Source organism: Temnothorax longispinosus, chromosome 2 (assembly GCF_030848805.1).
Source record: "Temnothorax longispinosus isolate EJ_2023e chromosome 2, Tlon_JGU_v1, whole genome shotgun sequence".
In the NCBI taxonomy this organism is placed as follows: domain Eukaryota; kingdom Metazoa; phylum Arthropoda; class Insecta; order Hymenoptera; family Formicidae; genus Temnothorax; species Temnothorax longispinosus.
In genome coordinates this window covers 11,180,109-11,204,892 of record NC_092359.1, presented here as the reverse complement: position 1 = coordinate 11,204,892, position 24,784 = coordinate 11,180,109, and the positions used below count along the sequence as shown (strand labels likewise).

At 35.3% G+C, this 24,784-nt stretch overlaps 1 protein-coding gene across 2 annotated transcripts; it reads left to right on the top strand.

The window, feature by feature from the left end:
- The first annotated feature begins 2,019 nt into the window (after positions 1–2,019).
- Positions 2,020–22,717, top strand: LOC139808637 (uncharacterized). Of its 2 annotated transcripts, XM_071770841.1 has the most exons (9): positions 2,020–2,113; positions 15,127–15,351; positions 15,460–15,627; positions 15,704–15,817; positions 16,789–16,904; positions 17,006–17,074; positions 17,173–17,384; positions 19,914–20,857; positions 21,089–22,717. In XM_071770841.1, the coding sequence occupies exons 1-5, from the start codon at positions 2,038–2,040 to the stop codon at positions 16,893–16,895; spliced, it is 690 nt and encodes a 229-aa protein (XP_071626942.1). In that variant the 5' UTR covers positions 2,020–2,037; the 3' UTR covers positions 16,896–16,904; positions 17,006–17,074; positions 17,173–17,384; positions 19,914–20,857; positions 21,089–22,717. The 2 variants fall into 2 exon arrangements, with proteins under 2 accessions (XP_071626942.1, XP_071626941.1); XM_071770840.1 differs by having other exon boundaries at positions 19,914–22,717.
- Positions 22,718–24,784: the final 2,067 nt, after the last annotated feature.

Genomic DNA, 24,784 nt, shown 5'->3' with positions numbered 1-24,784 from the left:
CCATGAAGAACTACGCAAGTAACATCTAAACACACGAAACGTGTGAACGCCGGTAATTTCTTAACGCGAATACAAGTCTAACATAATTAATCAATCGGCGGGAACGACATTCGACCGCGATTAACAATGCCATCGACATTCCAACGCAAAATTCGAGATTATCGCGAGCAGGGACGCCATAGGACGTAACGCAATTAATACCGGACGCAAGTTTCTCAACGCGAGAGCACAATTATCAACCCGTAATAACGAGATCCGAACACAAATCGATACGCTAACACCGACGCTCGAACACAAGAATTTCCCGACGCGAAGAAACGGTAACGCAATTTACGAAGTACCGGCCCGTAGGCGGCTGTACACCAAGGTCGCGAGGACAACGCAATATACTCGCGATATCGAACTCATTAACGCCTATCGCGATCTCCAGGGATTCGCCATAACGCTTGTACCACGGTTCCGCCGCCACGATACCATCCCGAGGCCCTTCGCTCTCGTTATCGATCGCGAAATTACACTCGATCTTAACATGCGTTATCCCGAGCGAGAGCGTGCACCGGAGGGCGGTGTCGTGGCTTTACATATCGCGATTTACGGGCAACCTCACCGGTGATACGCCTCCTCCTGGGCTCCTCGCTGTCACCTTCCACCAACGATCCTCGATCCGCCAGACAACGATCGAAATACCCGACTCGGGGTGGCTATCGCGTATCTGAACAAAAGGTATCTCGCCGACGGACGACCAGAGAGTGAAACGCTAAACCCGCTCGATTGCGGAATCGATACGGTACCCCTTCCTGAGGGGCGCGCGAGCCAATCGGGCGCGAGCTTGCAAGCCCGCGGTGTCCCGGCGCAGTGCTGTCGATACGAGATCCTTCGGGGGCGGGCAACGGTCCCTCGGCGGCGTGCGACTCCTCAAATTTTTGTCCTTAGCGGCGGACGGAACTTCGCTCGTGCCGGTGTGCCTCCGGTTTGACCCTGGGGCGGTGGCCAGCCACCCCGTGGGTCGGTGTTTTGTGGAGATCATTTGCTGAAGCCGGGTTTTTACCCAAGCGCTTGGGGCCCCGCTATCGGCGGCCTCGTCCGTCGCTGCCGCACGTGCCGCCCGCCTGCCGCGTTGCTCTCGCCAGCCCGCGATCTCTGCTGCTTCCGCGTTAGCCACCTCTCCTTGGTTATCGATCGTCCTTGATTTCCTTCGCCAAATACTCCCTCGAAGGTTTGCCGTGGTGTGGGTGAGGTGCCGCGCGTATTACATTGCATAAAAAAAACAAAGGAAGGTAATCAAAATGCGGAAACGCGATTAAATACGACCCCTGGAGATCTCGTCGTTGCCTCCCTGGTCCGTCCCTGGGCGCGAAATTCCGCGCCTTGTGACGGCGGCGGGGCACCGCGACGGTGCGGCGAGCCGCAACGTCACAATATATATGTAGGTCCGGAAGTATGTTCCGGGACTTTTATTTTTTTACATCGGTATATTCCAGGACATTTGGCAGTTTCCAGGACTGTCCTGGAAAAAATTCATGTCCTACGGCACGTTTCGGGACAATTTTTTGAATCTGATTACATATATATGCGTTATATTCCAGGACTGTACATTTCAAAAAACGTAAACAGTCCCGGAACATACCTCTAGACCTACATATATATATATATATATATATATATATATATATATATATATATACATGTATATCACATATACCTATATATATAATAATTAATACAATAATTAATACACAATATTAGTATTTTATTAGTAACATATGGAGGGGTAAAAACCACAGTAGTGTAAGTAAATATTTTTAAAAATTTGACTTACACCACTGTGGTTTTTACCCCTCCATATGTTACTAATAAAATACTAATATTGGGTGTTAATTATTGATAAAGAATACTATGAAGAATGTATATAAAATACAGCAAAAAGTACGAACATATTTCTATACTGACATTTATATAATTCTGTCCAATATTAATACATTGTTTATACATATATTTATATTTTTCTATTTAGATGTTGATGGTACCAACTGTATAATGAAAGATATTGGAGTGCAAAGTGTTATACAATGCGATATAAACGTTGATATACAAAACAAAAATGCCGATAGTGGTATGTATTATATATTTTTATATTCATTATATAATCCTTATATTCTTGTATCCTGACTATATATGGAGGGGTAAAAACCATAGTGATGTAAGTCAAATTTATTAAAATATTGACTCGTGTTCATAAATACAATTTATATATTGTACAGATTGCATCTATGCACACAAATCAATATTTTAAAAAATTTGACTTACATTACTATGGCTTTTACCCCTCCATATCCTTATATCTTTTCCTAGAGAGACAGCAATTACCGACATTTACAGCATCAAATATTCTTCTAATTGGCTTTGCAGAATTGAAAACCTATTTACCTGATGTTTAAAGTACATACAGAAATAATGGGAGGGATGGTAGATTTAAGACTAACAAGGGAACCTCGCGAAGTGGAAAATTCTGATTTTAATATAACTTTCCACACATGTAGGGAGAGTAAAAAGATGAATTTAAATATTTTTTTGTAGCTGCCCAAAAACGGTTTTAAGGAGTGAAACCATCACTCATATGTATAGAGCGGCTTTTTGCTTTTCTCGATATATTTTGAAAAGTATTCGAGATATCAAAAAATGTTTCAAATAAAAGTTTTATGGTAAAAACATCTCTATTTAACCACATTAATAAAATTTTGAAAAAAAAAATTTTGTTTAAAAAATTATTTTTAAAAAATATTATATTAATGTTGTTGAATAGAGGAGATTTTACCATAAAACTTTTATTTGAAACATTTTTTAATATCTCAAATACTTTTCGAAATATATCGAGAAAAGCAAAAAGCCGCTCTATACATATGAATGATGGTTTCACCCTTTAAAACCGTTTTTGAGCAGCTACAAAAAATTTCTAAATTTATTTTTTTATCCTTCCTACATGTGTGGGAAGTTTCATTAAAATCAAAATTTTCGAGTTCGCGAGGTTCCCTTGTTAGTTAATGAATAAACTTACAAGTTAAGGGGATGCTGGAGCCGTCTGTTTTACCGGCATTTTTTGTCGGCACGTAGCGTCGTATTAATTTGACAGAATTAAAAATCCTTCTCCAGAATTGCAGTACATACATTAATGATTCGGGGGAACTCCGATTTTATATAGAAAACGAGAAAAAATTACGGAAGTACAGATTTCCTTATCCTACTTTTATCCCAATATGGCGTCTCGAGTTGCGGCGAGCTGTCAGCTCGTCACAAGATGTATTTCATATAAGAGATATACCATTGGTACGAACGCGAAAACAAGTTCCCCCGAATTGCACAACAAGAAAAACATCGATAAACCCTCCAAATCAAGCTTTAAAAGCGTAATATAAAAGTATAATGTCAATGTGCATCGTGCGTATGTGTGCGTGCAATGTAGCGTGCTATCCTTGTCTATATCTTTGTCTATACAAGGACAGATATAGTCGATAACATAGAAAATGGTAATTTTGTCGGTTATACAGACGGCTCCAGCATCACCTTAACATAATAAACTAAAAATTATAAATGTTTTTGGTATATCTCTATCTCTATATATATGTATATAAATGAATGTATGTATGTTTGTCCGCTATGTAAATCTACAGTTTTCCAATTAGAACAACTAAATTTGGTATACTATTTCATGATACTCTAACTTAGACCGTAGACGTATTTTGAGAACCGTATCATTACCGATTTTTTGGGAAATCGGTTCCAAAATTTTTTTCATTCGTTAATGGATTAAATCTTAGAATTATGTATGAAACAAAGGTAAAATTTTCTGAGGATGGCAATGATGTGTATTATGTTTTATTACAGATTTTTTGGAAATTGGTTCCAAAATTTTTCTAATGTCTGTCTGTTTGACTGCAAACTACTCATTTATTAATTAAATTATTATATATGAAATAAAGATAGAAAAAACTGAGGAATATAATAGACTTCAAAAAATTGCTAATAATAAAGGGGTTACCGATTTCTATTCAAAAAAATCTACGATTGCTCTAATTTCCGTAAATATCGAGCTAAATTTTTTTTTATGGATGAAGTATCATTAAAGGAAGGTTTTTTTGAATTTGGCGAGGATCATGGGTGATGTGGAAAGTTATTAAATATGTGTTTATGAATCATATATTGGTGGATATAAAGCCCCTTGCACAATAGGCGATAGCGATAGTGATAGCGACAGCGATAAAGTTGCCGACAAAGCTATACCTTTGTCGGTAAATACGTTACCACATCCACTTACATCCACGTGAAGAATACTAGTTAACCTAACTTAACCTCAATTACTATGTGTTACCAAATAAGTATAAAAAAAGAATAAATATTGCAGACAATTCATACTTACTGGTCTTCTATCCATATATGTCTTCTATCCTATGTTGATCAGCTATTAGTTTATTGCGCACATGAAACTTTCTCTCAATGAGCTCTTATACACACAGGACTCGGAAGCACTTGCGAGCGACGCGACGCGGTAACATTGGTAACCAATAAACTTCTAGGGAGTGGGGGTCGTATGTATCTTGAAATGAATAGAAGTGAAAATCACAAGAGTAAGATAATCCACTAGAATATTTACGATTTTATTTGTCGAAATCTAATAACCCTGGTGAAAAAATATCAGAATTTTTCATATTATTATATTAATCAAAATTTCTATAAAAATTTTCAAATTTTTTCAGAATACTCAGAATTTTTCAGATTTTTTAATACAAATTGGAACGTTTTTTAGAAAAACAAAAAAATAATAAAATATTTTTTGCTAATATATCTCTGTAAAAGTCTGATTAAATGTAAGAAAATCTGTGTATGGGCTTATATGCGGTATCTACCTTAGTCTGCTACTGCTTATTCTAACTTAGTCAGCAACTGGTGCGTGCGTAGGAGTTGGCCCAAGGTTTGTGACTCGCAAAGGAGGGTATAGAAATGGAGACGACAATTGTATATACATTTTAAACCATAATATATTTACATTTTATTTACGTGTTTGGTGTGTCAGTGTGTTATGTCTATTTTTGACGAGTTGTCCTCCTCTCTGCTTTGTTTGCGTGGCAGCGTCCACAACCCTGGCTTTCTGTGGACTCGTCTGCGTAGCCACTGTTGATGTGACTGTGGCCTCCCGTAACTAAGGCTCGTTACTTGTTTGGCTCGAGGCGTCCCTTGTCCGCTTCACGCTGCTGGGAGATATTCCAGCTGTAGTCTTGAGACACTTGGGGGGAACCCCGTGAGGTTGGGCCACAGCCGTGGAGGACGTGCTGGACACACTGGTTACCTCAGACGTGTGAGAGGAGAGGTTAGGCTCTCGCTTTCTCATATGTATCGCCTGAAGCGGTCGCGGCCCGGCTGAATCCGACGCCGTTTTGTAGGATCTTCATCTTTTCGATCCTCGGTGAATCTTTCTGCAAATAGACGCGGCGTCTTGCCTTTTGTCGCTTTATCTCTCACAACGTGGGATGCCAGGATCGGGCGGCCGTGCGTAAGTCGGTCGTGGTCTGAAGTTCGCGCGTAACCTGAAACAGAAAATCGGGCGACTGCGCACCGTGGTTGACAGGCGACTTGCGCCTCACGTCAGGCGGCCGAGCGCCGTGATTGGTTAGGCGACTCGCGCCTTTATGCCAGGCGACCGAGCGCCGTGACTGGTTTGGCGACTCGCGTCTTATGTTAGGCGGCCAAGCGCCGTGGTTGGTTGGGCGACTCGCGCCTTTGTGCCAGGCGACCGAGTGCCGTGATTGGCTTGGCGACTCGCACCTAATGCCAGGCGACTGTGCGCCGAGGTTGGCCGGGCGACTCGCGCCTAATGCCAGGTGACTTGCGCCTTTGCTAGACAACTCGCGCCGAGGGTTTAGGCTTTTAGCGTCCAAGCGCTTCAGCGTCCAAGCGCTTATGCCTAGGCGACTGGTGCCGAAAAGAATTCTCCGGTCCCGTAGGGGTTCTCCCTTTATACTAGTCGGTGCAGAAATTTGAACTCGCGCAAATGCCCTGGCGATGCGACGCCTAGCGGCGTTGCTGCGAACTGCCGATATTGCAGGCATCGCGCAGGCATGTATCATTGGTGGTGCGGACCGCCACACTGTGCAATTCATCAGAAATTTTCATACATATAGCTACTAAAATATTCCAAAAATCTTCATCTAATTATTTTTGAAAATATCTGAGAAATTTTATATACATTTTTAGAATTTTTTATAAGTCCCAATTCTAGCAAAATTTTTGAAAAAATATGAGAAATTTTTGATATTATTGAAAACCTTCATGCAGTATGTGGTCTTCAATAATACCACAATAAACGCGATCACGGAAGCTCCAAACGTTCGAAATATATGTAAATCGTAATACAAACTATAAAATAACGCTACAGATCCCTTTTAAGAAAATAACTGAGTAGATCAAATTGTCTCATCATAATGTAGTCATTTTGATGTCACTTTGATGTCAACGTGATTAATCGAGTTTTTCTCACATAACACTTAATTATATCATCTAAATAGTTATTTGTGTAACAAGTGCTGTAAGATGAAAATTCCCAGGTGCAGAGTTGACGCACGAGCCGAAAGCACGGCTTGCACACCCTATTTTATGTTGCAAGTGCGTGGAAAGTGGTCTATCACGCACGCGTAGCGTGCGTAATGGGCCACTTTCCATGCACGTGTTACATAAAATTCACTTCCACCTTTCCCTATGATGTTCCATCGTGCACAACGTCAATCTAAATGGTGTCAATTTTTCGTCATATTGATTTATTCCTTTGACGCAATGACGACAAACAACAATTTTGATATCATATTGACGTCATTTTGACTGGGCTGTTTTCACTGGGTTCTCTCTATATCATATTCGTACTGTTTAATCACGATAACTAGTTGTTTAAAAAATTAAATGCCGAAATTGTGAGAACTGTGTCAACGAGTCCCAGTCTCCAGTCTCCCCTATATTTGATATTATATACTTAGTGTTGCACTTTTACAGCTGTATATCTACAGCTGTCATTGCAAATTGTTCAGTTATAGAAATAAACTTAATTACCTTTATGTCATGAAGTAGATTGTAATCCTAATTTTATTTATAATAATATTAATTTATATAAAGATAAAAATATTGCAACCAATGTTAGCAAAATATACGAAATAAGTTTTAATATTTGACAGTGATTTTGAAATTAAAGACTTTTGCATATCTATAGAAACAAATGTAGGATCAAGCGATAATGAATTTTATAAAAAATTTGTAGAAAATTATAACCAAAAAAGTGTACAACAGTTAGAAATTTGCACATTGTTATTGCGCTCATAAAGCTTCCTCTATGAGGAAGCTAATTGTATTTTATTTGATGCATAATTATTAGTATTTGTTAGTTTGGCTTCCTCATAGAGGAAGCCTTATAAACGCAATAACAATGTGCAAATTTCTAATTTGCACACTTAAAAATGATGAGAAAACAATGTGCAAATTCCTAAGCACTTTTTTTTTATTTTTATACAATTCTCACAGAAATTTTACGGACTCGGGCCTTTTCTGGATCAAATATTACATTATTCCAAATCAGATTAGAGTATCGCTTTTTAATGTATTTTTGTTCAAATATTGTTAGATGGTCATAAGAGTGTGTCTCAAAGTACAAACTATCATATATATGAAGTTTAACACCATCATAATAAATACAGTGCCAGTGGTTGTCAGCAACCTCCAACAACTATTAATTTTAAAACTACTCTATTCCTTTTAATTTGCACACATATATTTTTTTAATTTTAAATTCAACCTTTTTTTATAAATTAATAGAGGGTCAGCTTAGTAGCACAAGGGTTTTACAAACTACACAATGTCGAATCGATGTTGACTTTGGGAGTTTAGCCTACATGGTCCGTATATGGACTTCGCAATTTCGCATATGAACCTTTGATCGCGTATAAAGCTGGGTCTAATGAACCAAATCTTAAAGAATTACATATGAAATAGATGTAGAAAAGACTGAAGAATATAATAAAATTATAAATAGTCCAATATCTCAAAATTTACAGAAGTTACAGCAACCACGGACATCAAATCCGTACACATACACACACGTACGCACGCACGCACGAACATTTGGTAAAAATGTGATTTTTCGACGTTTTAAAACATTCTGAACACATTGGCATAGAAAACTGGAAAAAAATTACGAAAACAGCTTCCTCTATGAAGAAAAAAAAAATATAATGATAACAATGAGAAATTGCTTGAAGATCTAAGACAGTGGGTGATAAAATTTAATATCTCTAAATCTGCTGCTAATGCTATTTCTGCTCTTTAGAAAGAGTATAGTTTCAATATATCTATTAATTATCGAATTGTTATGGAAAGGTTAAGATAGCTAGTAAAAATATTGATAAAATGGAAAATAATCTTCATAAACATTTTGGAATTTCTTCTGGAATTCGATGTAGAATTAAAAGTACAGTTTTGAATCTAATTAAAGAAATTGAACTTAATGTATATATCGATAGTTTTTCTCTAAGAATAAGCTCTATGGTCGGTTTATAGTCGAATCTTATATTTAAGACCGTCTTAAATACGATCTTAAGATGTTATGAACCTATCACAGAGCCGTATTAGCATCTTAAGACATTACTTAAGACAGTCTTAAAATAAGATTTGCCTATGAATGATTTTTGGCATCATTTTCCGTTGATTCTTTGACTTATATATGCAGAACCATTCATAATAAGAATTTATCAGAGTAAAAGTAAACCAGAAAATTCTAATAATTTTCTTAGATCTTTTGTTAATAAAATAAAGGAATTTGAAAAAAATAGAATTGATATAAATAGGCAAATTATTAGTATTTTTATCAATGCTATTGACTGTGATATACTTTCTCGATCATATATTTGTAAGATCCTTTGTATGCATTATGACCTTTTACCTTATCTATTTTTTAATGTATTCAAAAAGAATATTGTATTGAAAATTGAATGACATTTTTTTAAATAAATGCTTAGAACTAATGAATCATTTAGAAAAAAAGACAGTTTCCTGACCATCATACAGGCATATTTTGTTTAGAGGAATTAAATATTGATATGATTATAAACAATTTCCATTTGATAGTTTATATTTAGTATATTCAGGTAATACCAAATGTTTTTTAATAGCAATTAATACAGTTTTGGTTAAAAAGCTCCAAATATAATCAATTTGCCGCAGTTAGTACTAAATTAGTAGTTTCCATGTCAAAATGTATTCTAAAGAATTTATGAAAAAACCGCGAAATATGACTGATATTGATTGATGGAAAGGAAGAAACCGAGTTGTGTCAGTTTTTGTTGTTTTTTTTACACAAGACCAATCAATAGTTTTATTAAATATATTACCAATAGTTTTATTAAATATATTATACCTACATCTACATACATTTTTTAAGCTTTGTGGGCCTATTCTGTAACTCTTAACGACAGTTTTGTATTATATATGGTAAAAAAGCTGCGCAACGACAATATAACAATAACGAAACTGATGTCGTTTAGAAGATTCCGGAGTGACGGCCAAACTCCGACGGGAAAGCGCCCTCATCTAGGCGGAATTAAAAATATCGATTATTTTGATCATTCTGTCCTTATCCAATGAGATCCTACGAGATATCAGTTCTTGTCAGATTGCAACGCCATGTACACTGCGTGTGTGTACATGCATAAAATCTGCGATCAATGGAAATCTTTCTTATTAGACTTTTAAACTTAGTTTCAATGATTCAACGTTGTTCTTTGATCTAGTCCGATTAGTGGGGTACTTTCGATTTGTCCACGTAAGCTATATATAATTCGTATATTAAACAAAAGTTTCCATGAATTAGTGACAGCTCTAGGAACAAAAGGTTATTAGGTACACCAAGTAGTATCAAATATCATTTTTTCAATTCTTTTAAGTTTTTAGTCTTTAATTTACTACGCCACCCATCATTTCTGTACGTACTTTAAACGTGTTAAAGGGATTTCAAATTTGTAAAGCCAATTCGAAGAAAATCATACACCTATAAATATCGGTTATTGCCGTCGCTCCAGGATATGTTCATTAGTATAAGGCTGATGGTAGAGAACGAAACGTAGGCTGTCGGAGGTTGGTGAGGGAAGCTTGAGACGAGTGAATCTTGAATCTCGAGTTTAAGTAAGATAAGCGAGCTTTATTGCGTCTTCAGGTACATACCCAGATAGTCAAGCGTGTCTGAGAAAAATCGCGCAAACCTGTAATTACTTATGATGCTGGAAACTTGCCGTATATTTGCTTCAATGATTTCGAGTAATTTAATATTTACAGCAACACGCAGGCAACATTGAATATATGTATTGCCAGCAATTTGTCGGTAAGAGAGCAGCATCAAATTTACTTCACGTTGCTAGCAATATGACAGCATTGTGTGATTCTATGAATTATTACAGCAACATGACAGCAACAGCTCAAATTTTGAATCAGGCGATTTTAGACCGCAGCATATAAGTTGCCAACAAGTTGCTGGCAAGTTGCTATACAAAATTGTTATATCGTAAAGGCATCAACTTGCCGATAAATGCGGACTCAGTTGTCACAATTCTGATAGCAACACATACTATGTTGTCGGCAACAATGCAGACACGTTGCTATCTGGGTAATGAATCTCATTGGTCGGAGATTTTGTTTCATGAAAGTTAACTTTTATTTATCTTATGCCGGCGCACAAGGGCGCCGGATTTTTCAAAAATCTAAAACAAGAGCTTTATCTTCGCTGCTTGTTTAGCTATTAGCGGGCGACCCGGGAGGTCTTCGTCATAGAAGACCTCCTGGTCATTGTTCAGGTCGGCTTTTTTGCCCGGAGTTGTGGGGGCCCGATCGAGGAGTAACTCCGAGAGAGTAGGGGAGAGCAGGACCGCCTCCGTGATTTTCTGTTGGTGGCTCCTCTTCTTTCTGGGCTCAGTTTGCGTGCTTATTGTCCTCCAGGAACCAGAAGGTAGAGACCTGAGTGCCCGTGGGTCACCCAGAGCAAAGCTTAGCCATGGTGGTCGGGTGTGACTCCGGGAGGCTCACAAGTATCAAGGACCACAGTGGCCCTGGTGGAGGCGCAGGCTCCTTTGTTGCTGGTGGTTGTTTACGTCTATCGTATCATCACGTATCGACACGATAACTTTACGTTTACGTAGTTACATATACGATTTTCTCTGCCTTGCTTCACGTCTATGACTACAATAAACGTAAGAGCCTACGTATTGTTTTCTGCCATAAGCCTAAGTATTCGAATATTGAACGATGCAAAATTATGTCAAACATTAAATAACTCTGCTAACAAACTGTTAAAGTGGTTTATTACTGAATACGGTAGTATTTATGAAAATTATAATATAATATATAATTTTCACTGTTTGATACATTTACCTGATAATGTAAAAAATCTTGGACTTTTAGAAAGTTTTAGTTCTTTTAAATATAAAAGTTATTTAAAAAAATTAAAATAAAAAATCCGAGCAAGTAGTAAGTCTTTGCATAAAATAAATAATCGAATCATTGAGCCAAATCTTGCCGATGAAAAGAAAGCTTTTGTAATTCCATCTTATCCTATAATCAAATATGATAATAAAAAGCATAAAGCTATTAAATACATAGAATTTTTTATTTTTTAAAAATTTTATTTAAAAAAATAAACCTAATAATTGTTGTTTCTTAAACAATATGGATGTGGTATTATTATCTACGATATTTATACAAGAGATAAAGACATTAATGAAGAGGAAACTAAAATCGGATTAAAAACACAACAATTTTTAATTCCGCAATCTTTTTTCCATGTGCCATGTAATTCCCAAATAACATAAGTTGCAGTAGAAAGATGTTAGGCATTATAAATAACATAATCTTAGTTATTAATTGCTTGTTTCCACCAATCTGCACATACAAAATCCGATGTCTACTAATAACTAATTTTCTAATTCAATAAAACTTTAAGTAAATATGTAGAATAACGGCACTCTCTCTCTCTCCGATTCTTTTAAAATTTTCAAATTTTGTGTATTTTGGATAGTAAAAAAGTTCTCAGAAGGAAAATTATCGCTTATACACAGTAAAAAATCGTGCGTCCAAATGTTAAAATTTTCTTGTGTTACCAAGATTTGACTATTATTTCAATGTAAAATTAACATACAACAGCTATGTTATTATTTTTGTAACATTTTCATGTGTTATATTAATGTCAACGTGATAACTTAACACTTTATGTATGTCATTTAGAAATTAAATATTATTTTGAGTCCTTTTAATATAATTATTTCAAAAAATCAACACGTCTTAAAGTTATTTTAACATAAACAAAAGTTAAAGTAAATCTTCAAATAATCGTAAACTTTGACATACAAAATAATCAAATTTACTACACTCAAATGTTCAAAACATTTCTCTTAAGTTGAAATAACTATCGTTTATTCAAATATGTTATATCGACATTTTTTACAAGTTATTTTTACATTATACTTAAAGTTGAAAGAACAAATATAAATGTAAAATATAGTGTCAATAAATTAACATTTCTAATTTGTCAACAAGTAACACACGATAAATGAGTTATTTTAACTCAAAATTTAGAGTGGACTTTCTGGGACATTTGAAAAATGTTACGATTAACATTTTATTTTTTACTATTTCGTTTATTAATTAATACTTAAAATACCACGATGTCGGTACGTAAAGAAATAATATAATTTATATTCAATAAAAGTTATTCGCCAGTGATGAAATAATTCGGTAAGTTAAACGGCCTGACTGGCAAGTTTTATTAAGCATAACACAACGACGTTTCGACCACTATTTTGGGTCCTTTTCAAGTTATTTTAACAATGCTGGAATAAAAGAATAAAAAAATATATAAAAAATTAAAAAATTAAAAATTAAACAACATTACGCGTTGAACAGATTCACGAGAATAGCGGTAAATAGGACTTACATGGATCATTGTGCGTCAATCATATAAAATTCGTGGCGGGTCGGAAAAATACGACGGTCTCATGTGAAGGCCGAACAACTAATGATACATTATCGCAAAATACAGTAAACATAGAAGGAGAACTTAAAGTGATTCATTATCGCAAAATACAGTAAACATAGAAGGAGAACTTAAAGTGAAGATATTATTCGATCATAGACCAATGGCAGGTTTTCAGTATAATTTATGAATATATATTTCGCTTCTTACTATTATATCACATGTTATTTACAACTTTATTCAATTATATATTTTAAAAATATAATCTTTGTTAAAGCATAGAATAGTATAAGCATAAATACAGAGTATTCTCTGTTTTAACCAAAAGCACAAACTGTTGCCTGCTAATTGTGATCCTTAAACTAAAATATTTTTCGAATAAATTTGGGCCATGTATTCATATTACCAATTATACCTTGAATTCCAAGCAAGGACTATTATCAATTTGTTCTATTGAATAATATAATATATCAAGCAGATACTATATTGAAGTTGTAAATAACATAATATAATATGATCGAATTGAAGTAAGAAGCGAAATATGTATCCATAAATTATCGTTTCAATTATCATTTACTTGACATCGTGATATTTTAAGTATTAATTAGAAACAAACGGAACATGAGTGACGGTTTTCCTTCTCAGAGTTTTTTTTATTACACAAAATGTTCTAAAAAGTAATTAAGATACTTCGGAAAAACCTTTATTACGAGATAGTGCCTGTCATACATGCATATGAATACGATAAATTTTTCAGAAAAATACTGCCTGTCACACGTGCATGTAGATACAGATTACTTTCTCGTTCTCTTTAACTTTTACAACTTAAGACAGCCGATTTTGGATATAGGGGAGACCGGGGCGAAGTTGTCACTATTTTTTCGGTGCCGATTTTTAACAACAAAACAAATAATTTTAGTAAAATGTGGTATACCGTTGCGTTGTAAATAATAAACTCTTGGCTACAAAATTTATAAAGATATTTTTGGTCTACGTCGCTTTGTTCAACTAGTATAGAGTAAAAACGACAAAGGTGCAAAAATTGAAATGTCAAAATTGCCGGGGCGGAGTCGTCACTCCATTCTCGGATTGATTTTTAAATGAAAATTCATAATTCCGATTATAAAAAATGATAAGATACATTTTATTAATTATTTTTTAATAGAAAAAAATAGAAATATTAATTAAAAACATAATGGCGGATAATAATTACAAGAAAAGCGCACACACTATGTGCCGCTCGCACGTTTCTCGTCAGCTCTATTCTGTCATCTCTGAGCACACACAGCACATATTATCCAAGTCCTCGCCGGAATCCGACCTGCTGCTTCTTTGATTTTGATTTTCGCCTGAAGCCTCCATAATATGACTTGGTGAAGACTTCGCCCCGGACACAAGTTTTAAGTTTGGTCGCTCATAAAATATTAGAAATCAATAAAAATAAAAAACTTTACTAGATTTGTGTTCAGCATGCATTATTCTTTAGAATCACTTACTTTGAGTTTCGGAGACACAATAATATTTAAGGTATTACAAATTTTCGACGCGCTAGAAATTTTACTTTTGACCTCCAAAAACACGTTTACCTCGATCTCGATAAGAATCACAACATGGCACATAACCTCACTAAACTCCGTTGGTCACGTGGGCACCATAAGCCGCGTTTACAATATTAATGGCGAGTTCACACAACATACAGATTTCGAGATAATTGCAATGACGACTCCGTCCCGGTGACGACTTCGTCCCGGTCTCCCCTACTCGCAACTCGTCACGTCGCGTAAAACAGTCACGGTCAGTCTCGCTCCGCGCGTATTTAGCGCGAGACACTACCGTGTCTCTTGATGTTAGGAATATCTATTTGAAATAGCAATGACGTATCTAATTATTTTATGATCAAAGCAACAGATAAAGTACGAAATGTTTTTTAATTCTAGTAGAAAATAATACTGGAAAACATGTAATATCTATAATATAATCCACAGCTATTAAAAAGATTTTATTTACTACATACTACTTATCATATTATATTTTAATAAGCCCTAACAAATATGAATACTTTTCTTTATTTTTATGTACAGGAAATACAATAAATAATTACAAAATGTATGCTATAGTACATTTTGTAGAAGAAAACACTTTTTCTGAAGTACCAACAAATTGGTTGGACAATAAAAATAACGAAATTAAATGTTGGTGGCCAACTAAAGATGTAACTAAAAATGTAACTTTATACATTTCAAATCGCTTTCCACCTGATGAAACAACATGGAAGTTATATAACGTTGACGTTGAACAGTACTGCGGTAATGTATATATATCACATTTTATTTTTAATTATATTAACTTTTTATAAAAAATTGTGAGTATTATACAATAAAAAGTGTTATTCAAAGTACAAAATTACTTTGCAGATACTTGGGAGGAAGCTATAAAAGTTGCTGGAAATCCTACATATAAAACCACCGACGATGAAAAGATGGGAAAAGGTTGTCGCGTTAACTATAATAACAGATACAGCTCATTTTCAAAATCTAGAATTAATAAAGGTACACATTCCAGTAGTAAAAGTAAGTCAAAACGTGAGTATTCTTTGAATTGATACAATCGTGAAATTATTGTTTATTATATTTATTAACATGTTTTATATTATTTTAGCAACAATAAAAAGTTGTATTTCTATTTCTCCGGGTTTAAATCTAAAGAATTTGAAAGATTTAAAGGTTTTATTTCTTGATGAAAATTGCCATCTTCTTAATGGGGAAAATATTGGTAAGACAAAATTAATCTTCTAAATTTTAATCCTTAAACTGGTATAACAGATATTTCGTGTAATCTATTTAGAACATTTCAGCTTTGAAAACATCTTTACGTGTTCAAGAATGCCTTCTTCTCATCTGAGAAAGCATGCGAAATACTCACCTACTGTTTTCATGTTTTGTATAAGAAAATTAAAATTTGCCTGTAACGTATAATCTTCTTCCTAGCACGTTGATTTCTTTCCGGCACATCGTAAAAAATATATTTAGGAAACTTGTTTTTACTTAAGGTTCTTGTATTCGCCGCGGCCATGTTAAATCGTAACATCAGAAGCAATAAGAAATGACACGTTAAGAATTCTTGCCTGCCATTTTAAATAAAAAAATTTTTGAATAAAAAACTTTAGATTACTTTAACGCATTTATACAATGTTCCAAAAATTATATTAACTGTCCTTGATAATTAATAAATAGCTGTAAAATGAATGCGATACGGAGTTTTATAGTCATACAGGCTTATGCGCAGCGCATGACTATATAGACTTCGTATTACATTTATTTTACGGGTGTTTATTAACTGTCAAAGGATAGTTTTTGGAACATTTTATAAGTGTGTTAAAGCGATTTGAAATGTTTTTTCATCTAAATATCTTTTTATTTGAAAATGGTACGCAAGAATTCTCAACGTGTCATTTCTCGCCTTTGATGTCACGATCTAACTTGGCCATGGTGAGTGCCCAGAAGCTTTATAAGCATTTGACAGATGTGAATATTATTCAAAATGTTTTAATTAAGACGCGGTGTGCTTAAGTACCGTAACATAGTTGACTTGGAATAAAAGACTTGTGCATCTCTGATTAAGATATCGTAAATATCATGTCTAGTTTGAGGTTTTTTTTTTTGTAATATACTAATACTTATAAGAGACTCACTTCCTTCTATCGCCCTGGTTTTTTATTTTATTATCTATATATGTTTCATTAGGCAAAGAAAGCATTGAAAAAATTCTCAAGAACAAGAAACAGAACATGAAAATTTGGAAAATCGTAATAAGCAAAATAAAACGCCCAAGACTTTTCTTCCAGAATTAACGCACAAAGGTACCTATTGAAACATTTAATATAAAACCATTTCTGTATTATGTCTGCATTATATCTGTTAACTAAATTAGTGTAAGTATATTTACTAAATTTTTTTACAGTACCAAATTCCTTAGCAAATGAAGAAATAAATAAAAAAAAATTACTTCAAGAAGTTCTTATAATAAGAGGTAAAATTTTAGGTCTTCAGACTTTAACCATTGTAATTTCTTCAGTTCTCTACTGCTTCTTCCATAAATATTATTTATTTCTCTTTTATTTTTATTAGAACAATGTTCTTCCATTCGTCGCATGTATACCACTCTTATGGCTACTTTGAAAAGTATTGATAAAAGACTGCCTAAAATGGAACAAAATTCATCTTTACTTAAAGGAAAAAAATACAATCTCATAGAAGCATTTTTACCTCTAAAAGATCTGGATAATATAAATTATTTCGAAAACTATATCTCAACTAATAACGCAGCTGTTGAACAATATGTAAGTACTCCGGAAAAAAATAATTATACATAAATTATATATAAACTTTGTCTCTATATGCGGATTTATATATAATCATATATGGTACACGTGTCCACATCGAAAAACATGCTATTGTACAAATATAATTGAAATAAATGCTTCCGATAAAATGATTGTGGCAATTCATGATGTCAATATTTTATTGAATGAAATAATTTTCTTTTTTTATTGTATAGCATTTTTTCCGTGTAAATACATGTAATAACATACAATTATAAATGTAGTCATAAGGCTCTAATACACACACATACACATATTTATATTATATATAAATATTATATATATATATATATTTTTTTTATTGATTCCTCTCAGGGTTACAAGGCCTCTTACAAAAAATCTTACTTTACCTTAACAACTAATCCTTACTATCTATTTACCCTACCTATCTACACACACACACACGCGCGCGCGCGCGCGCCTGCCCGCAATTTCCCTAGCCTATGGATTTCCGTTTCCGTTTACAAAATTGTTAACTTCTCTCTCTCTCTCTCTCTCTCTCTCTCTCTCTCTCTCTCTCTCTCTCTCTCTCTCTCTCTCTCTCTCTCTCTCTCTCTCTCTCTCTCTCTCTCTCTCTCTCTTTCTCTCTCATTTCCTCTCCATCCCTTTCTTCCCCCTCTATCCCCCTCTTCTCTTCTTATCTCATCTATCCTCCTCATTCAACTCTCCCCCTCCCCCTCACCCCCAACACCTCTCTAACCAATTCTTGCCACGAACTCCTTCCCCCCAGTACGTACATTCTTCCCACACATGCTCCCATGTTTCGTCTCTGCTTCCACATACTTTGCAATTTTTTTTCTCCTCCGCTTCCCAGTATCTCCCTCCCCTCATACTGCTCTCTAACCTATATCTGGCCACTCTTTGCCAACTACTTGCCCCCAGTTTTTTTTTTCAAATACCCTGGCACCCTCTCTTCCTTCACCATGCCATACCACCTATTAAATTTTGCTTCCCTTATCTTTTTCTACTTTTCCTCCCTTTGCCTCCGCCTTTCTCTCTCATACACGTCTTCCTCTCTCCACATCCCTTTTTCCCTTAACTATTCTACCTCCTCTATATTCCATCCCTTACTTTCCACAAATTCTTTTCTCTCTTCCTCCCACCCCTTTAGACTCTCCTCTCTTTTCGCCCTTCTCCTCATTTCCTCCCAGCACTCCTTCGCCAGCTCTCCTCCTTTTCTCTCCTCCAGTTTTGTCTCGTACCCCCATACTCTCATATGTAGCTGCCCTTTCTCTTAATTTCTCCCTTTGCACCTGCTCTCTGATCATAATAATATATCCAGGTGTGCTTCTTTCCACTCCCAACACCCATCTTAAATACCTTTTCTGCAACCTATCTATCTTGCCTCTTTCCCTCCACCCCCATATTTCAACTCCGTAACTTATCACCGACCATATTATTTTATCAAATAGCCATATAGTCTCCTGCTCAAATCCTCTCCAAATCTCTTTTCAATCCCCCATACCTGTCCTAATAACGTCTCTCCTCTCCTTACCCTCTCTCTTACACGTGTTTATCCTGCCTCCCATTATACTTTATTATATAACCCAAATAACAAAATTCTCTCACTTCTTCAATTACTCTACCCCTCCATCTCCAGCTCACCCTTTTCCACCTTCCACCTCCCCTACAACGCATTACTTTTGTTTTTTTACTATTCAATACCAGCCCCTTTCTATCCAAATAATCCTCTAATTTTCCTATCATTCCCTTCATATCCTCTTCATTCTCCGCCAACATCGCTATATCGTCCGCATATGACAACGTGTACATAACTTCCTTCCTCCCAACCTAATTCCACTCCAACCCCCTTTTATCAGCTCGTTATCAATATCCGCCAACAGCCACGTAAACAAACTCGGACTTAACGGGCACTCCTGTCTAACTCCCCTTCCTATCCAGAACCTCTCTCCCAGCTCCTCCTCCACCCTCACCCTGCATACCGTCTCCCCCTACAACTCTTTACATCCCCTCCCTCACACCCCTTTTTCTCATCGCTTCTACCAGAATCCTCCTGTCCACCGAGTCAAACGCTGCCTTTAAATCCACGAACAACACTACCATCTTTCCCTTCTTCCCATTTATCTACGTATTTATATTATATATATATATGTAGGTCTAGAGGTATGTTCCGGGACTGTTTACGTTTTTTGAAATGTACAGTCCTGGAATATAACGCATATATATGTAATCAGATTCAAAAAATTGTCCCGAAACGTGCCGTAGGACATGAATTTTTTCCAGGACAGTCCTGGAAACTGCCAAATGTCCTGGAATATACCGATGTAAAAAAATAAAAGTCCCGGAACATACTTCCGGACCTACATATATATATATATATATATATAAAATTTTTTTACTTGCTTTCTTAAATTAATAATAATGAATGATACTAGCACTAAAACATACATAACAAACTTTCACAAATAACTTTTGGTAATAAGTTAAATTAAAGCATTCTAAAATAGTTTATTTTATGTGTTGTAGAGAAACTTTGTTAGCAAAATTGGAGGCCGCACTATCCGAAAAAACATTTATAGAGTTTTGAGAAAAGTATTTACGGATGATTGTGTTGAATTGTGCTCTTGGGTAGGAAGGAGAAATAACTTCCCGGTTTATCAATTACAACTAGTAAGAGAAATTCAAAACGTTATTAGCTTATCCCGTAAAGTGATAGTAAGAGATTCACAATTTGACGAAATTGCTGCAAGCTGGTTTAGAGGTACAAAAGGACAAAATAGAGCAAAAAAACAAAAAGAATTAACATTATAATAAAATGTGTTATCATTTTTCACATTTTTGTGTATGATTATCTCGATGATTATTTTATCACACGGAGAAAAAGTTACGGTTGCTACAACAGAATAATGCTGTTAATTTTCGCCCATCCATACAAAAGGGTTATGGAAACCATAGTACTCTGGAAGTGACCTATGGTTTCCATATGGTTTCCATATGGTTGCCCTAACCTTAGTGAGGGTAGCTACTATATGGATGTTGCAACCATAATATATGGATGTTACAACCATAATGAACAAATATTCACCCGACAAAAAAAATTATTTATTTCGAAATTTTATTACTATTTTTTAACTAAATTTGTTTCTTAAGATGCAGTCTATGATTATAAATATTTTCTTGTATTTAAAAACACATAAAAACACACTTACCTTGGTGGGATTCGAACTCGGGACCTCTGGATCTTGAGCCAACTGCCTTACGTGGTAGACCACTTCTTAATTTAATGTTAGTGTTATATATAGTCTACATATGTCAACCAGCGCAAATATATAATTTTTCAAAAATCATCTTAAAGAAACAAATTCAGTTTAAAAAGAGTAATAAAATTTTGAATTGGATATATGATATAATATTTCTTATAATGTCGGGTGAATGTCAGAAACCAGTGTCGGCTCATTACGAAATTTTGTGTTCGTAAATATATTTATGAAAAAAGTATATTTATAAAGGCCTATCTACATAAGACGCAGAACGCGAGTCGCAAGACACACGCACAGTCTACATGTCAATCTAACCTCTATACACAAAGAGGTTAGATTGACATGTAGACTGTGTGTGTGTTTGCGACTCGCGTTCTGCGTCTTATGTAGATAGGCCTTAAAGTTAAAACATCCTTATCAAATCCACTTTATTCTATGCAGAAATTCTTTTGCGCGCGCAATGGAACTAAACTCTCAATCATGCAGTGATTCAGTGCTGTACCGTGCAGCTATATCTTATGGATCTATCAACCATAATAGTTGTGCTGCAGACCACATAAGAGGGATAGCAATAATCCTTTGGTTGAGGCAACCATATACGAGGGTATTATAACCGAATGTTACGTATCGTAAGAACTACGGTTATGACAACTGTATAAATGGGCATATCTTAACAGCTACATTGAATGTAATATCAATTTAACTTGAATTTACATACATTTCTCTTTTAATCATAGAGAACATTGTTGTAACAACCGTAACAATTTTCTCCGTGCAGTTATTTATGTGAACTAAACAATGTAATTGTATGTTCTAATTTTAATTATCGAAACATAAAATATAGATACTTTGTAACAATTTTTAGAGTAAAGATAAAGTTAGATTAAATTAGATAAATTAACAATAAGTATATTAAAAGTAAATATTAATTAACAATATTATTTTTTTATTATATAACTTCATTATACTCTATATTGTAACACCCTGGTGATGTCAGGAACCGGGATGGGCGACCGATAAGACGATGCTCGAACAAGATAACACTTATTTGTTTTTCTCGCAGTCTATATTTCTGATATGTACTTTCACCGGTGTTAAGCCTCTTGCACAATGCCAAACAACAGGCAATAGGAACAAGAAATAACCAAAAAATCGTTAATTACAACCTAAAAAGTTTAAATGCTATGATTGGTTGGCAACAGGAAATATTCACAAAATTTCCAACGTGACGGAAACTCTGTGTCTATTGCCTGTGTCACTGTTTATTTTGCATTTATACATGATTTCTGATTTCTATTCCCTGTTCCTATTGCCTGTTGCCTGGCATTGTGCAAAGGGCTTTACAGTGGCTAATGGCGCCAGGGCTCGTTACCGGGTTCCTCTCTCTCTCTCTCTCTCTCTCTCTCTCTGATTTGATCAATGAGTTAAACACTAAGTTACACAGACTTGTCAACTGTTGTATTCGTTTTATTTACGACCTTAAGCGCGACGAACATGTTACACCGTTCAGACGTCAGCTGAAATGGCTCTCAGTTGAAAATAGACGATATTACTTTCTTGGATGCCAGATTTATCGCATTCTGCATATGAGTTCACCTTCACATTTGCGTGAGCTTTTTACAGTTGCTTATAGGAACTCCTTCCAACTTTCCTCTATATATTTTATATATGGCCATATATATATTTGGCATTCTCTTCCTAGCTCAATTACATCGACATCCTCTCTGGCATTATTCAAGATCTTACTTCGTATGTTTCTGCTTTCGTCTGAATCTGAGTGACGCGTCTTTTGTTCTTGTTCATTTGCTCTTTTTTCTTGTGTACTTCTTATTCTATTCTTTTGTTAATTTAGTTTGAGAGGTATTATTCAATTAGTTCTAAGTTGCGTTAGTTTTAAGTGGCGTTAGTTTTAAGTGGCGTTAGTTGTAGGTTAGTCTGTAGTTGCATATTGTTTGAGAGGGAGCATGTGCTTGCCTTTATAATTATTGATTGTATTCTTATCTTTACTCTTTAGCCATTGCTTGGGCATAATAAAATTATCTATCTATCTATCTATCTCTGTCTCTGTTTGTCCCGCGCTCTTATCCTATCACAGCCCGAGCCGTACGCGGTATTCGTACGCCAACAATGACAGGCGAGGTTGCCACTGTGCGCGCCACCGCGCTGTGTAACCTAGAGCGTACCCTTACAATATGATGTAATAATATAATATTACCCACACAGCAAAATATTATATCTGAGATATAGCTAGATATCTTTATGCCTAAGGTTGTGTGGGGTGATGTGCAACACGTTCACTCGTTGCTCGGAAAACATATCCAAAAATCAAATTCTTGAATATATCATGGCTGTATAATGTAGAGGAAGGAAAATACTACAATTCTGCGTGATTAGATTTTCAAAATTTTAAATTTTTCCTAAAAATTTTTCGAGTTTTCAAAAAAACGTCTGTTTTAGCATTTTCATATTTTCTTGGGGTGATGTGCAACACAGATAAAATTAAGGTAAAAAATGCATGAATATCGACATCAATCGACTTAAATGTTAAATTTGGGCTTCTTAAATACAAATTAATCGAAATCTGGTGAACAAAAAATTTCACTGTATTGTAATCGACCTCTGACAAATGGAAATTTCACCAAAAAAAAATCATTTTTTATTTGATTTCTTATTTATTTATCGCTTAAAAATTAATATAATGAAAGGAAAAATGCAACCGGATGATCGCCTTTCAGCAATTTTATTGCTGCCCAAATTAGCTCGCAATTGACCGGAACAGCGATACCCTTATTTTTATACTTTCGTGGCATAATGACTAAACACATTGAAAAATGCATTAAAACACTTCATATACACATGTTCAATCGTAAAATAGCGATAAACTAGCGAAAAATGAGTGTTGCACATCACCCCAAAAAAAGTGTTGCACATCACCCCAAACACGCTATTTTGCGCGGACTGGCGTGACACCAACACAATGTAAGGAAATCACAAAATCGCTTTGAATTTATCAAAAGTACTTAAAAAACTAACAATATAAAAATATTTACCTATAAGATGACTAAAACCAATTCACGAAATCACTATGAATGTGAAAAGTGAAAATTACATTGAGCTCGAGAAATTTAACTCGTTTTTCGTACAGCAAACCAGGGTGCGTGCCATCTCGCGAGTTATTCATCTAAAACAAGGTACTATTGACACAAATAGATGGCAGTATGCGGTTCTGTTAAATGTCAACATGCAGTCAGGAATCGGAAACGTTGCACATCACCCCATGTTGCACATCACCCCATACAACCCTACAATTTTAAGTCAAATCTGAGGTATCTTATTTTCAGATATTCACATAATATCTGCAGGACATCATTACTTGATATCACATTATATTTTTGAAAAAGATATCTCTGCAACATTTGCATACAAATATATGGCCAATTCAGTTAGCTTTTATATTTTATAAAGATCAACTCAAGTTTATTCGTAGTCAGTAAAACAATTCGAGAGGACTTGGACGCTGTACCGATTCGTTCTAGCGAAAATCACACGCCGCGAAGGGACTTAGAAAATTTGCTCTCGGGCGGCGCCGGAGGTAACGACGCGAAAGCAACACGTCGCGAGAGGACTTAGAAAATATTCGCTTGGGCGAGCGCTAGTAACATCTCATACAGCACACTTGTCCAAAAGGGGGACATAAGACGTCTAAAAAACATATTACTAAAAGACGGCTAAAAGACGTCTAAAAGACATCGAAAAGAGACGTCTTATGTCCCGATTTTGGACATGGTGCTATCCGGGATGCACTGCCGTGACGCGGCTACATGCGCCAGTACCTTCTCGTAAGCAAAAATCCTTACGCACTAAGATAAAAGGCAAGCCTGTGAGATACTTGGCTCTAATAGATAGATAATGATACTTTATTACCCCAAGGGGTCTAAAAGGGCGTTTTGTAGGGACGTACCTAACCCTGTACAATCTCACAGCATCCTTTCTAACATTCGTACACAATGGCGTTTTACAAACAAACAAGCAAGCAAACTAGAAAAAAAATTTGCGGAAATTAGAGCAATCACGTAGATTTTTTAAACAAAAATTGGTAACCTTTTTATTATTAGCAATTTTTATTAATTCTATTAT

Excerpts from the sequence above, each read along its gene's own strand:
- LOC139808637 (XM_071770841.1), top strand. The coding sequence starts at position 2,038 with ATGAAAGATATTGGAGTGCAAAGTGTTATACAATGCGATATAAACGTT. Across the intron at positions 15,628-15,703 it reads TAGTAAAAGTAAGTCAAAAC|CAACAATAAAAAGTTGTATT; the intron begins GTGAGTATTCTT and ends ATATTATTTTAG. Across the intron at positions 15,818-16,788 it reads TCTTAATGGGGAAAATATTG|GCAAAGAAAGCATTGAAAAA; the intron begins GTAAGACAAAAT and ends ATGTTTCATTAG.